At 51.5% G+C, this 12,134-nt stretch overlaps 1 protein-coding gene and 1 long non-coding RNA gene across 4 annotated transcripts in view; one reads left to right on the top strand and one right to left on the bottom strand.

Moving 5' to 3' along the window:
* The window catches only part of KIRREL3 (kirre like nephrin family adhesion molecule 3), a 368,368-nt gene that overhangs the window by 55,236 nt on the left and 300,998 nt on the right, over nt 1-12,134 (bottom strand). For all 3 annotated transcript variants that reach the window (XM_067310235.1, XM_067310237.1, XM_067310236.1), the window contains exons 5-6: nt 10,271-10,428; nt 5,868-6,018 (exon numbers count right to left, since the gene is read on the bottom strand). In XM_067310235.1, the coding sequence (XP_067166336.1) occupies nt 5,868-6,018; nt 10,271-10,428 (309 nt within the window). The remainder of the gene's footprint in view (nt 1-5,867; nt 6,019-10,270; nt 10,429-12,134) is intronic.
* LOC136994047 (uncharacterized) lies at nt 5,515-9,599 on the top strand. The gene is made up of 2 exons (XR_010886273.1): nt 5,515-5,598; nt 8,854-9,599. It is a non-coding gene; the product is annotated as an uncharacterized lncRNA (long non-coding RNA).

Genomic DNA, 12,134 nt, shown 5'->3' with positions numbered 1-12,134 from the left:
TGTGGCAGAGGCCTGCAGTACAGAAGTCCTTCGGGGTAGACCCCTGCCAGGACAGCGGTGTACACTTTTTTTATCTCCTTTACTTCTACAGGCTCCAAACCCTCCTTCCAAACAAGGGTGCTCGCATCCAAGCACCTCCCCACACCAATCTACCAGGCTGCCACACCAAGCACACCCTTCGACATAGCATTTCACTTCAAAAACATTAATGCAGGCTCTGATTCCCATTTAAGGAAATAAACTTGCCTGCTTTGAAAAGTTCCCATTTAATATCTCACTGTGCAATGATGATCTTTTGTATATCTGTTGACTTGAAAGTGACATTTCTGCTCTTTCATCAGCCTAATCATCTCTGGCAAGTCCTTATTGGTGTCACAGGCCTTTCGGTTCCTCCAACTGGCGCTCCGTTCCTTTCCTCCTTTTACATGATAAGCATCTAAATGCTTTAGCGGCAAACAAAATTTCGAAGAGAACTGATGAAAGCAAGCAAACAAGAAGAGAAAAGGCTGGGACGTTTAGGTGGATAATAAGAATATCCAGAGCTGTTTTAATTTTTAAATGATACCTCAGAGAGGGTGTTAGACTTCCAGCTTCAGGTTTTAAGGATGAGACCTCATTTGAGAGAAGAAAAAACTTCATGCAGTATTTTGGAGCTCTTCTCTCTTCCCCGAGGCGCCGTCACAGGTCATTGTTAGACAGCACAGCGCTGCAGAGACCCACGATCGCACTCTGCCCAGCAATGCCCAGAGTGGTTAGTTAAAAAGGAAAAGCAGCCAAACAAAAAGCAGACCGAAATGGCTGTGTCAAGAGGTTTTCCAGAAGGTTGAGATGATGCCCGAAGAACAAGCTGTCCTGTTGCAAACCGCACTGGGGCCACGGAGCGGGGGTGAGGCAAGCTCCTCAGTCCAGTCGTGCCCTGAAGTCTGATACGGCATGCGCAAAAACATATCCTCAAACAGGATGCACTACGTGTTCACCTCTACTTGCTGCCTCTCTCCTCTTCCTAACTGTCTCAGCAACACTTCTGCTGGTCGGACCATGGGGAACAGACGTGGTGGAGCATATCCTGTGTGCCAGAGGGCAACAGGGCCACCCTCCTCTTCAGCGTCTGCGCCAGTGCCTAGCTGCTTGGGGCTCCCCAGCTTGCCGTCCAAACGGCCGTCGGTTATTCGCGAGTGGGGCTGCATTGCGCCGTGTGCTCGGCAAGGAGGCTTGAAGACATTGGCAAGCCTTATGGAAAATTAATGAGAACACTGGGGATTTTATCTGCAAGACAAACTAAGCCGGGTCTGAACCACTGGGGGAAAAAAAAAGGAAAATAAAGAAGGTGGCTTGGGCCAGAGCTGCGGTGGAGAGAGGGGGACAGCCCTGGTGACCTGAGGGAAGCTAAGCTGATTTACACCCATTTCCCTTCACGTTTCGTGTGGGTGAACATCCTGGAGCACCGTGCTGGTGAAAGGTGTCAGCGTCACGGGGCTGGAGACTGCAGTATGTACTGCTCGGACGCAGTTTAGTTATGGCTCTATTGCAAGCCCAGGGAATGGTGGTGTTGAGCTTAACGGGAACCAAGCTTTCCTGCTGGCTCCTCCCTCGGAGCCCAGGCCACCGGCCTCCTTCACTGTAGAAAGAGAAGGTCCTGCTAGATAGTTGGTTCTCTGGAAAACTTTGCTTGAAGATACAGGCTCTTCCTGGGCATACGGATGCGGGAACAACCCCACTGCCACCGCTCTTCTCCGTCCTCACCCTCCGTGGGTGAGGCAGGTTCTCAAATCCCTCCTGCCAGCGCTCAGGGTACCACTTTGCACAGGGAACAGCAACCAGTTTCACCTGAAGCGTGGAGTCAGCCCTTTGCCAGCTCTTGGGTGTATTAGGAGCTGCGGAGGAAAAAGCTGCTGGAGCAATGCTACGGGCGAAGGCACGGGAAGGGCTAGCACCCAGGAAGCTGAGGGCGAGGAGAGGAAGGGAGAAAGCCTGTCTGTGGGCAGAGATGTTGAGAGCCCTCGGTTGTTTTGCAGGTCTGTATCCAAAGCAACCCTGCGTTATTCCGGCCTGCCTGGCGTGGGACGGGTTGGGATCATCCCTGCAGGAAGGCCAGTGGCTGGGAAAGAAGGGGGAGGCTCTGAGGGGGCCTCAGCTGTGACCTGGGCACGGAGCTGTGATGGGGCCGGGTGCTGCGGCGCAGGCAGCCGGCGTCGGCGGCACGACGGAAAAGCGGAGGGCCAGCGCAGCACTCCGCGTGCCGCAGCGCCTCCTCCTCCGTCGTGGTCCCACCTCATTAGGCCCGGTGATATTTACCCAGCCAGAGCCCCGCTTTGTCGCGAGCTAAGCCACCTGCCTTTTTGATGGGAAATTATGACGGGAAATTATAGGTATTTTCAATTTACCCTAATCTCATTTTAAAATGTGCAATTCAAATGACAATAAAGATGGGCGCAGTTGGGAATATAAATGAGCTTCACTAACATAACAGCCCAGAGATATATCGCGCGCTCCTAATTCATTTGCAGGCATCCTGACACTTCCCCATTGTTATACAACAACAGCTAATCACCTTCCTTTGTTAAGTATGAATCACGCTTCTCTTTAGTAGCTTCCCCATTGTTTGATGGGTTAGTCGCTGTGCCTACGATTTACAGAGGAGCCTCTTTGTATTAAAATGAGCCCGGCTCCCTCCTGCACTCAAAATAAAAAATGCAGATTAAAAAGAAGAAGAGCAAAGGAAACGAATTGAAGTCTTTGATCTCTCCTCTCGCAAGTGGGCTCGTGCTTTCTAATACGGTGGTAACGCTCCTGAGCTTCCCCACGAGCCGGCTGGTGCCTGGAATTGCGTGGGTTTTGTGTGTGCGAGTGGTGTTTTGGGGTATTTTAGGAAAAAAAAAAAAAGACACAAATTGTAACTCATCAGAATGTAATTCCACTCGGTTACAATTATAATTCCTGCCTGGCTTCTTGTAATTAACTTGAATGATGGAATCAGATAGACCCAGCCCACAGGCAGCTGGGAGGGGAGCGTGCATGCAAATGCTCGCACGCACAGGTACGGTGCATCCGAGCACGCTGGCGGGGGGGGGACCAGCACCACTCCTGACCCCTCCTGCAGTTAGTCAGGCACACGCACCCCAGTCAAACCGTCCGCTCGGACTGTTTTCGCTTCAGTCCCTGGGAAACAAGGGCTGGGGAGGCACCACCAGCAGCGCCGGCCCCGCTGCAAGACCGTGGTGCAGTGGGGACATCCATGGGCTGCAGGCTCCGCGCTGGCTCTTGTGCTGCTCTGTGAGATGCTTCAAGACGCTTCTCCATCCTGCCCTCTCTGAGTCCGGCAGCCCAAATGACGTGCCAGGACTTGGTAAAATCCACAATAATTCCTCGCTCTCCCCTTTGGACACACAGACAACCTCTTTAAAATCTCTAGTCTCTCGATCCAAAAGCAGTCTGTGGGCAAAGGCTGAAATAAGCAGGAATTTGGAGCTTAAAGCAGACTAAGATGCCTAAAACCCTCTGTACCACTTCCCAGGAGGAACGGCAAAAGGGAATGAAAACACTCCCATGCTACTAGGATAGAGACAGCATGAGGGGCTCCAACACAGCAACGTGGCCATCAGGTTGCTCATCGCCCCAGCCCACAGACCCTCCACTTTCTGTCTCGTACTCTCACCTCCTGAAAAAAAGACTAGGTGCAGCCAAATCCTTCCCTGTCATGAAAAAGGTGTAAAAATGAGCAACTACACGTGTGTGTGCAGAGGCTTGGAGCAAATGGCTTTGGATAAGCAATAACCCTGCTCCTCCCCATCCCGGCACGCCGGATGTGAATTTCCATACAGCCACTGGGCTCTAGCAGTAAAAATAGTTTATGGCATATCAAACTATTAAACATGATTTTAATCCCACTTGCGATGTTCAGTGCATAACTCACAGGAGGCTGACTTTGATGTGGCTGGTGGAACGGAAATCACACTGAACAGATGTTCCAGCTGGAGTCGCTCAGTGTTTCCATTACAGACTCTGCTCTGGGTTTTTTTTCCTGGTTTCTTTTTTCTTTCTTTTTCCCCCTTTTTTTGGAAGGGGAGGGTGTTTATGACTCAGCTATTTCACTGCAGGTCAGGCTAAGCTTGGCAGGCAGATCCGGTGCCTGCATGAGATTGTTGGGAGTCAAACTTAAACTTCCCATCAGCTGAAATAGGATATTCTCTCGCACCATGAGCACACGCACGCGCACACACCCTGTGTAGGAAATAAACCCCACCCTGGTGTTTCCTTGCTGAATGTGAGCCTTTTCGATGCTGTTTTCAGTGCAAAAGAAAATGAAAGCAGGAGAGCGATTTACTGGGCTGCCGGTTCCCGGGAGGGATTATTTTTGCTTCCCTGTGATTATTTTGCAAGGCATCGCTTTCAAACCGGAACAGCAGCTACTGTGCAGCTGGGCAGCATTTGCAACGGCGCGAACGGCGGATCCGGAGACGCGCACCCTCCAGGCCAAACGCAGCGGGCTGTGCCGAGCTGGGGAACGCTCACCGGTGAAACAACCGTAAGGATTGCTGGGCTGCTTCCTTATTCTTGAAGAAACCACTTCTTTTTTCCCAAGGTGCTACCACTCTGCTGGCTCTTGGACGAAGGCTCACGGGAGGCCTCATTTCATCACCAGGGCGGTGCAGGGCGCTCGCAGCCTACCTTGCCTTTGCAGCCAGCCCTGCCTGAGGGCTGCTCTCCGGGACAAATGCCTGGCCCAGACTCTGCTGCTAAAGAAAAGCACCTTTAGCTCTACGCAAAGCGAACGTAGCTACTTCCCGACATGGTAGAGACTGTGTGAAGCTAATGGACTGGGCAGCATCTCGAGCAGGCTCTTGCATCCGGGATCAAATCCACCCCAGTACAGGCTGGTTAATCCATCTTGGTATTATTCTATCCCTCCATCAGCCATCCAGCACTGGGAAATTGATATCCTCATTAGACCCCATTAAGAACAACACACTTTTAATAGCTAGATAAGATATTATTATTATTACTTTCACAGCATGGAGTATTTAATGGCTCGGAGTGGAAACTGGTGTTCTTTATTGGGTCTTTCTCTTTTGAAAGCAGATTCCACCAGGCTCAGGGATTCAGCTCACGTTTCCTGCCCCGTACTGTACAGCACAGTGTAATGATGTCTCAGGCTTTGTGTTGTTTGTAGGAATGTGTGTGCGTCTCTAGCTATTGTAACTGTTTGCCGGCTGTGAAATAACCCATGCTATTATCTCATTTTATCTGGCCGGTTCTGTCAGGACATGCTATAGAGCGACCCAAGAGCCTGTTAATCTTCCGGCAGCAAAAGCTGCAAGTCTTAAATGGTGAATTTTCTGCTGTGCTTGAGTTTGTTCAGCCAGTTTTAATTGGACTCTGGAAAGCAGCTGGCATGCTAATATTGAACACCCTGCATTTGCAAATTGTTGGTAAATACAGCTGCAGGAATTGCGTGTGCAAATGAAGCCCGGCTGGAGAGAGGTCAGGATGAGCCTGAAAGCAACAGCTATTGCGGAGGCGGAGGGAACACTTGTGAAACATCTCAGCCAGCTGAACGCTTGAGGAGGAAGATTTTGCTTCATGGATTTACAGTAAAAGGTAAGCGGTATTACTCTCAGCACGCACCCGTCCCCATCAGATGGTGATCTGCACTAGCTGTATTTCACAGGAGGGACAACTCCCACAGAGCACTTGGTGTCTAACACGCTATCCAGATGGAGAACAAAAAGCTAACCACTGAACAGCTTGTAAGACTAGAAACACCCGTTTTTGTACCAGAAATCTTAATAAGCCTTATTTCTGCTATGGGCTGTGTCCAGAAATGCTGCAAAAGGACCCAGAGCTAGCTCAGCCAGCTGTGTACTCACGCTGGATATCGATGGTGACCGAAGTCTCCTTCCCGCTGGGAATGGCTTTGTTGGTGGCCCGGCAGACGATGCTCTCCCCGTTCTCAATGTCAGAAGGGGCGACGAAAAGCGTGCTCATGATACTCTCCCTCTTGCCGTCGCGGAGAAGCGTCTGCGGGGGGAGAGATGGAGATGAAACAAGGCAACTTCCCGCAGGAGAGAGGCGCAGCCCCTTTCCTCCTGGCTGAGAGTCGTGCTAGGCTCTGCACACAAGCTAGGCCTTGTTTTTATGGGTTTGTCAGCCAAACAGCAGTCTCTGCAATAACAATTCTCTGGCTGGAATCTGCCAAGAAGCCTTAGGGGAATAACACAGACAAATTTCACTGCGCTTTCCTGGGAATTGGGTACTTAACTCCCATCTGCTTCCTTCCAACCCTGCTGTGCCTAGACCTGAGAATCACAGCTCCAGTGAGATACATGTCACCCACCACCCTAGGAAAGGGGGAGCCAGGGGAAGAGACATGGCCATCGGCTTCTTGAACCCGGTGTCACCTTCTACACCTGCATAAAGCAAGTGTGAAAAAGCTGCCTGGGCCGATCCAGCTGCAGTTCACAGCCACTTTGCGCAGTGGTGACACCAGCTGCCAGTGGTGCGGGACTGATCCTGCACAAATCCCCGAAGACAAGGGGATGGCAGCTCTGCCAAGGAGCACATGCTAATGTGGGCAAATACGGGGGGAACGGTGAGAGGAGCACCGTGGTCGCTAGTGTGCGAGGAAGGGGTTGAGCCTCCCAGCATTGCCCCGTGCGGGACGCGGCCTTGCTAAAGCCAGCTGCTGCCTTTCTGGTTACAGTGTGCTGGTGCCTGGGGCCCAGGCCACGCTGGGGTTGACACTGGAGCCAGCAGACACAGGTGGCTCCTGGAGCCAGCCAGCGCTCCCAGGAGTCAAGGCAAAAATTTTCCACTGGTTTTCATGGCAGCTGGAGAGGGCCCTTTGGGGCAGAGCCTCTCCCAGCAGGGGCAGGTGCAACCCCAGAGACTTCATGGTGCCTCCAGGGACGCCCTCATACCATCCTCGCTGTGGGTGGCTGCGCAATGCACCCAATACCCTGTTTGCCTCCCCCACGCCAAGTGAAAAGGGCTCTGCTCCTCTGCCAGCTAACAGCCTCCCTCTCCTTGCCTGTCTCCCATATCCGCATCGGGGTGAGCCATGGGCCCCTGGCTGCTCTGCAGTTGTCCAGACCAGCCCATGGTAAATGATAACCACTCTGGCTTGCCTTCTACTGGTGTTCACTGTGACGGGGACCTGAGGGTGCCGGAGATCCAAAACCGTGGGCCTGATACAGCACTGGTTAACCACCGTCCCTGCTCAGCCTTGGTGCCTCATTTCTTCCCTGGACTTATCTGACGTTGACTTTCAGCCATGAGGGCTTGTTGTGCCTTTATCTGCTAGCTCAGAGAGCCCTTCCTTATCAAACTCCTAATCCCCACATAAGTTCACACAGACTGTGACCATGTCACCCTGTTGCCTTGTCTTTGATAAACGGAACCCATCAAGCCCTCAGAGGCTCTCAAGATGTGGCACAGTTTCCAATCCTTTAATCATTCCCTGGGCTTTCCCCTGACCCTTTTCCAGTTTATCAACACCCTCCAGGGACCAGAAATGCCAGAAGCTCAGCTAGTCCTGGCCACTGCTAACAACGGCAAATGCCCACGGACACACTTATCCAGTAACTATTAGATTGTATTTTGGACCCTGCCAGGTTTCCTCTCTGATAAGTCACCGCAATCAGCCCAGAAGCTGGGGAGGAGCAGGACCAAGACCTATCAGTCCTTGATCATCAGGGCCCTAAGTGCACCAATCGCCCTTAATTTCCTTGAGGAACCTCATCTGGCACCTCCAAGGCTCCCCTGAGGACGTCTTGAACCCCAAGCCGAGCACTGTGGGTCCTGGCTGCACAGGACCTTGCCCCATGGCTCTCCCAAGCTCCAGGTTAGCCTCCAAACCCTGCAGGATCCTATAATATCCCTGTGGCCTTAGGGACCCCTGCCCCAATTCCCTGCGCACTTCAATGGATATCAGGTGAGGGGATGGGGGTTTATTAGTCAGATGTGGCTAATCTGTACTGCCTGGCTGTGATTACAGTGGAATTATATATTAATCAGTTGATGAATTTCAAATTCAGAGAAACAAAGAAATTATCACTCAGTACAAATGTCTTCAGGCAATCAGTAACCTGAACAGCATTTTTACTTGGCTGACTGGAATATCTGGATCAAATAAATCTGGGCTGGGTTTTAGATTCTTCTGAAAAACTGAAAGAGAAAATTGAGGAACGGTCTTAATGGAAAGTTCAAAAGGGAAAGGTTTCTCAGACCCCCAAAATCAAAACCTCCCATTCCAAAAATGGCTACAATTGGCCAGTAGTTTTTCTGAAGGGTGTTTTTTTTCTTTTTTTTTTAAGGTGACAAGGTTAAGACAGTTACAAAAATGTTTTATATGGTCAAGTCAGGGTTTCCTGTGAATATGTGGGGGGAATGTGATGTTCGAGGTGCCAAGTTCCGGTGGCAGCGGGTGCTGGCTGACCCCCTCTGCACACACCTAGCCCTGGAGTGTTGCTTTTCCCAGCTCATGGCAGGGAAGCATTTGTGGAAGAGCCTCATGGAAATTTCCAGTAAGGCAGGAGAAGCTGAGGTTCTGCATCACTGCTGCCAACCCCAGCTGTGCAAGACTATTTTATAATAGAAATAATCAGCAGTGGTTCTTTTTACTGGCTTTGAGTTAGGAGCTCTTAGGATCTTTTGGGCTCATGATTATAACTCTTGTACAACCTCATCTAAAAACTTACTTTTGGTGTTTTACGGAAGACCGGGATTCACAGACAACCTGATTCCAGCAGCTGGGACTTTGGGGAAGGGGGATAATAAACGAGGGATTTTTGATAGAATCGGGAGAGCTGGTTACACACCTCCAGATCAATCAACACCCTCTGTTTCTGCCCCCAGGGAGAGGGAAGATGCTTCCCCCACGCACAGAACAGGGCTTCCCTCCCAGACCATCCCTGACAGCTGCTTAGGAAGCAAAGGAAGTCTCTGCATCCCATTTGAGATGGATCTGTAGTTCCCACGCAGCCCGAAACCTCAGCTGTGGAAGATTCTTTGGAAGTCTTTTTCTAAAGAAAAATAAAAGGGGGGGAGGGTATTCTTCCTTCTCTGCTACCCACTACCTGTGCGTCTGAAAGAGAGAGAGCTTTACCGTCAGCTCCCCAGGGCCAGGCCTGCAGTGGAGAGGAAGGCTTGGAATGAACGGAGTAAGTTAAACAATTGCATGTTAATGGCCTGGATTTTAATTACTTTCACTTGAATTGGCAGAGGGAGAGGTCAGTTCTCTCTGGCTTTAATTAGCGCTGCCTCTCGCATTGCACATGGGGAGATGGGGCCATTTTCCCCTCTGTTCATACCCATCAGCTACAAGGAAGCAGCAGTAAGGCTTGGCACAGCAAGTTGGTTTAAGCTGTCTTCTGGGATATCAGTGTGCTTTGCGGAGTAACAGGGAAGAATAGAGGAAACTGTTTTAGCTCCGTTTTGTTTTTCCAAGCAAACTGGGATATTGCTGGGGCAAGACTGGATGGAGGCTTCACAGTAGTAGCACAGGGTGAAATGTTTAATAAAAGATGTCAAGAGCTTGTGAGAAGTAATGCCTGTGACTCCAGACTTTGAAGCTGCTTGCATTAAAATTGGCTGGAAATGGATTCATTTTGTGTCTTGAATTTTGTTCTTTAGAAATTATCATTAAAAATGTCAAGTGTTACTGAATCTTTAGTACTTACCAGACATCAGGCTTCTATAAACAGGGGAACATGTTGGTACCCATTCTAAGTACACTGCTGATAGCTCTTTGATGTTTTCCTTTATGACCCAATAAAGGCTTTCCATTTAAATTAAAAAATGCCAACAACTATGACAATTTTTCATGGAAAATTGCAGTTAAGAGGCAGGGACATACGTCACTGCAAAAACCTTTTGTTGCAGAAGTTCTGCTACAGCCAAGGCCAGGTCAGTGCTGGCTGTGTGCTCCTCTAAGCAACACTAGAACAATGCCCAGGTGTGATTTTGAGAGGAGAAAGGGCACACGAGGCAAATTATCAGCGCTAAGAGAGTACAAAAAGAGAGCCAAATTCAGAGCGGAGCCCATCTCAGTGACAGCTCAGGGTTTCTTACATTTTCCCAGTCATGTTTTCCTCCCAGCCCCTCTGTCAGGGAGGTTGCGTAGAGTGATGTGGGGTGTGAGTCTCAGCTCTGCAGAGTTGAAGGAACCGCCTAGATGTACCGGGGTGGTGTGAAGAGCAGTACCAAGCCTGGGATACCTTTCTGAACGGCGTGGAAGAGCTCAGTGTGCGTCCCCAGCCCTATCCTGCCTCACCTTGGAGTAGGTGGCTCCATTGATGACTTCTCCTTTCCGCATCCAGATGATGGAGGCTGCTGGTTTGGCGTTGTCCGCATGGCAGGTCAAGTTGAGGGGGTCTCCCGCTCGCAGGCTAATGATCGGTCCCCCCATAATGACTGGATCATCTGGAGGAACTGCAAGGAAACAGCACAAAGAAGGGCATGTCATTTGCTAGCATTAAACCAAGCTGCCCATTGCTACATGCGGGGTCTGGGCTGTCAGCAGTCATTAAAAAGGCCCATATAAAGCAAACGGCAAGAGCAGACAGGACTGTGATCTCCACACCTCCCTGGGCAGATGGTTTTAAAGAGGCTGTGGCTGGATGCAACCCTATTTCAATATGTTACAACTGGCTTTCCTTTCGCTGCTCGCATAAAAGCTGTGCCCCAGATTTGAACAGAGCAGCGGCAGAAACCGGCTGGTATTTTAGAGGGGACACAGCACAGGCTGCTGCCTGAGATTTGCAGTAATGCGAAGGATCAGGCTTGTGGCAGACAAATCCACGGAGGGCTACTAACTACACAGAAACACTTCTGGCCCCGGATGTCCCTGAGCTGCAGACTGTGGGAGGCTGGAGAGCATTTGGAAGAAATATCATTGCTTGCTGGCCCTGTTCTTCTATTCCTCCCTAGGCAACTGTAACTAGCCACTGCTGGACACAGGACAAGGGGTTTGATGGGGCTTCGGTCTGACCCCTGGTCCTCTGATTGCAAATTGGAAGGCAGGCAAGCATGAGCTGCAGAGGAACAGCTCTTGCTCCAGACAGGAGCCGGAGGAAAAGCACCGGCTTGGGCCGACAGAGGAAAGATTGCACGTGACAAAGGCTGGGGAAGCCGCCAGCGTACAAAGAGCAACCCGTGGCGCAAAAGGCCTCGGCGCTCCACTTCTGGCAGACCAGGGGGCAGGATCCGTGCCAAGGCCTTGGGGGGAGCGTGCCTCTCCTCCCTAACAGCCTGCTGCAGAGCCGAGAGCAAACCCGCTCGCCGCACGCACGCGCCAGCCCTAATGGCGGAGAGCGCGCTGGGCTCCCTGGCGCGGGGCTGCGCCGCGCGGCCCCCTTGGGGTTCTGGCAGGCAACGTGTGAACTGCTGAAGGCTTTTAGAAGTTCGGCAGCTTGAAATGCAAAAGAGCAATTGGGGGATCTTGGGGAGCGGCTGGGCTATTTGGTCCCGGGATGGGTACCTGCGGGGGAAGAAAGGGGCAGAGTTATCAGAGCAACAGGGACATGAGGGATCTGGAAGCGGAGAGCGGGGGGCTGGATTTGGACCGGTATCTTTTGCGCTCAGGGGGAACAGCTTATCGGGGGCATCAGGAGCACAGTTGCTAGATGATCGCCTCTGAACAGGGCTCCCTCGGCAGCCCTCCGTCACGGAGGGATGGAGGATCCGCTGCTCGCTCCCCTGCCCCGCTTTGATTTCCCTGTTGCTTTCGCTCATCGCCTGGGCCACCGTCTCGCTGTACAGAAGGCTGCCAAGCTCCTCTCACTCAGTCGGAGACGCCCTCTCGCCACAGTGAGTCTTTTAAGCATCTCCCTCTGTGAGAGCAGATTTTGCCGGGGGTGTCAAGGAGACATTTAAGATCTTAACCTTCCTTTGAAACCGCCTCAGCCTGACAGCCTGCGCGAGCCTGCGTCCTCATTACAGGCCGTGGCTTTGCTCGGTATCGCACCGCCCCCGGGCACCTCTGTTTCTCGCCCTGGGAAGCGTTTCATGCCGGAGACCAGGCGGGATGGAAACAGGGAAGCTGGAGACGAAGGGGATCAGCCCTTGAGGCCTGGCATCTCTGAACACCACCAGCACAGCGAGAGATGGGAAATTCAGTTTGGAGATCAGGGCCACCC

Source organism: Apteryx mantelli, chromosome 23 (genome assembly GCF_036417845.1).
Source record: "Apteryx mantelli isolate bAptMan1 chromosome 23, bAptMan1.hap1, whole genome shotgun sequence".
NCBI classification, from domain to species: Eukaryota; Metazoa; Chordata; class Aves; order Apterygiformes; family Apterygidae; genus Apteryx; species Apteryx mantelli.
Note: the sequence above shows the minus strand (reverse complement) of the source record. Positions and strands in the feature narration are given on the sequence as shown.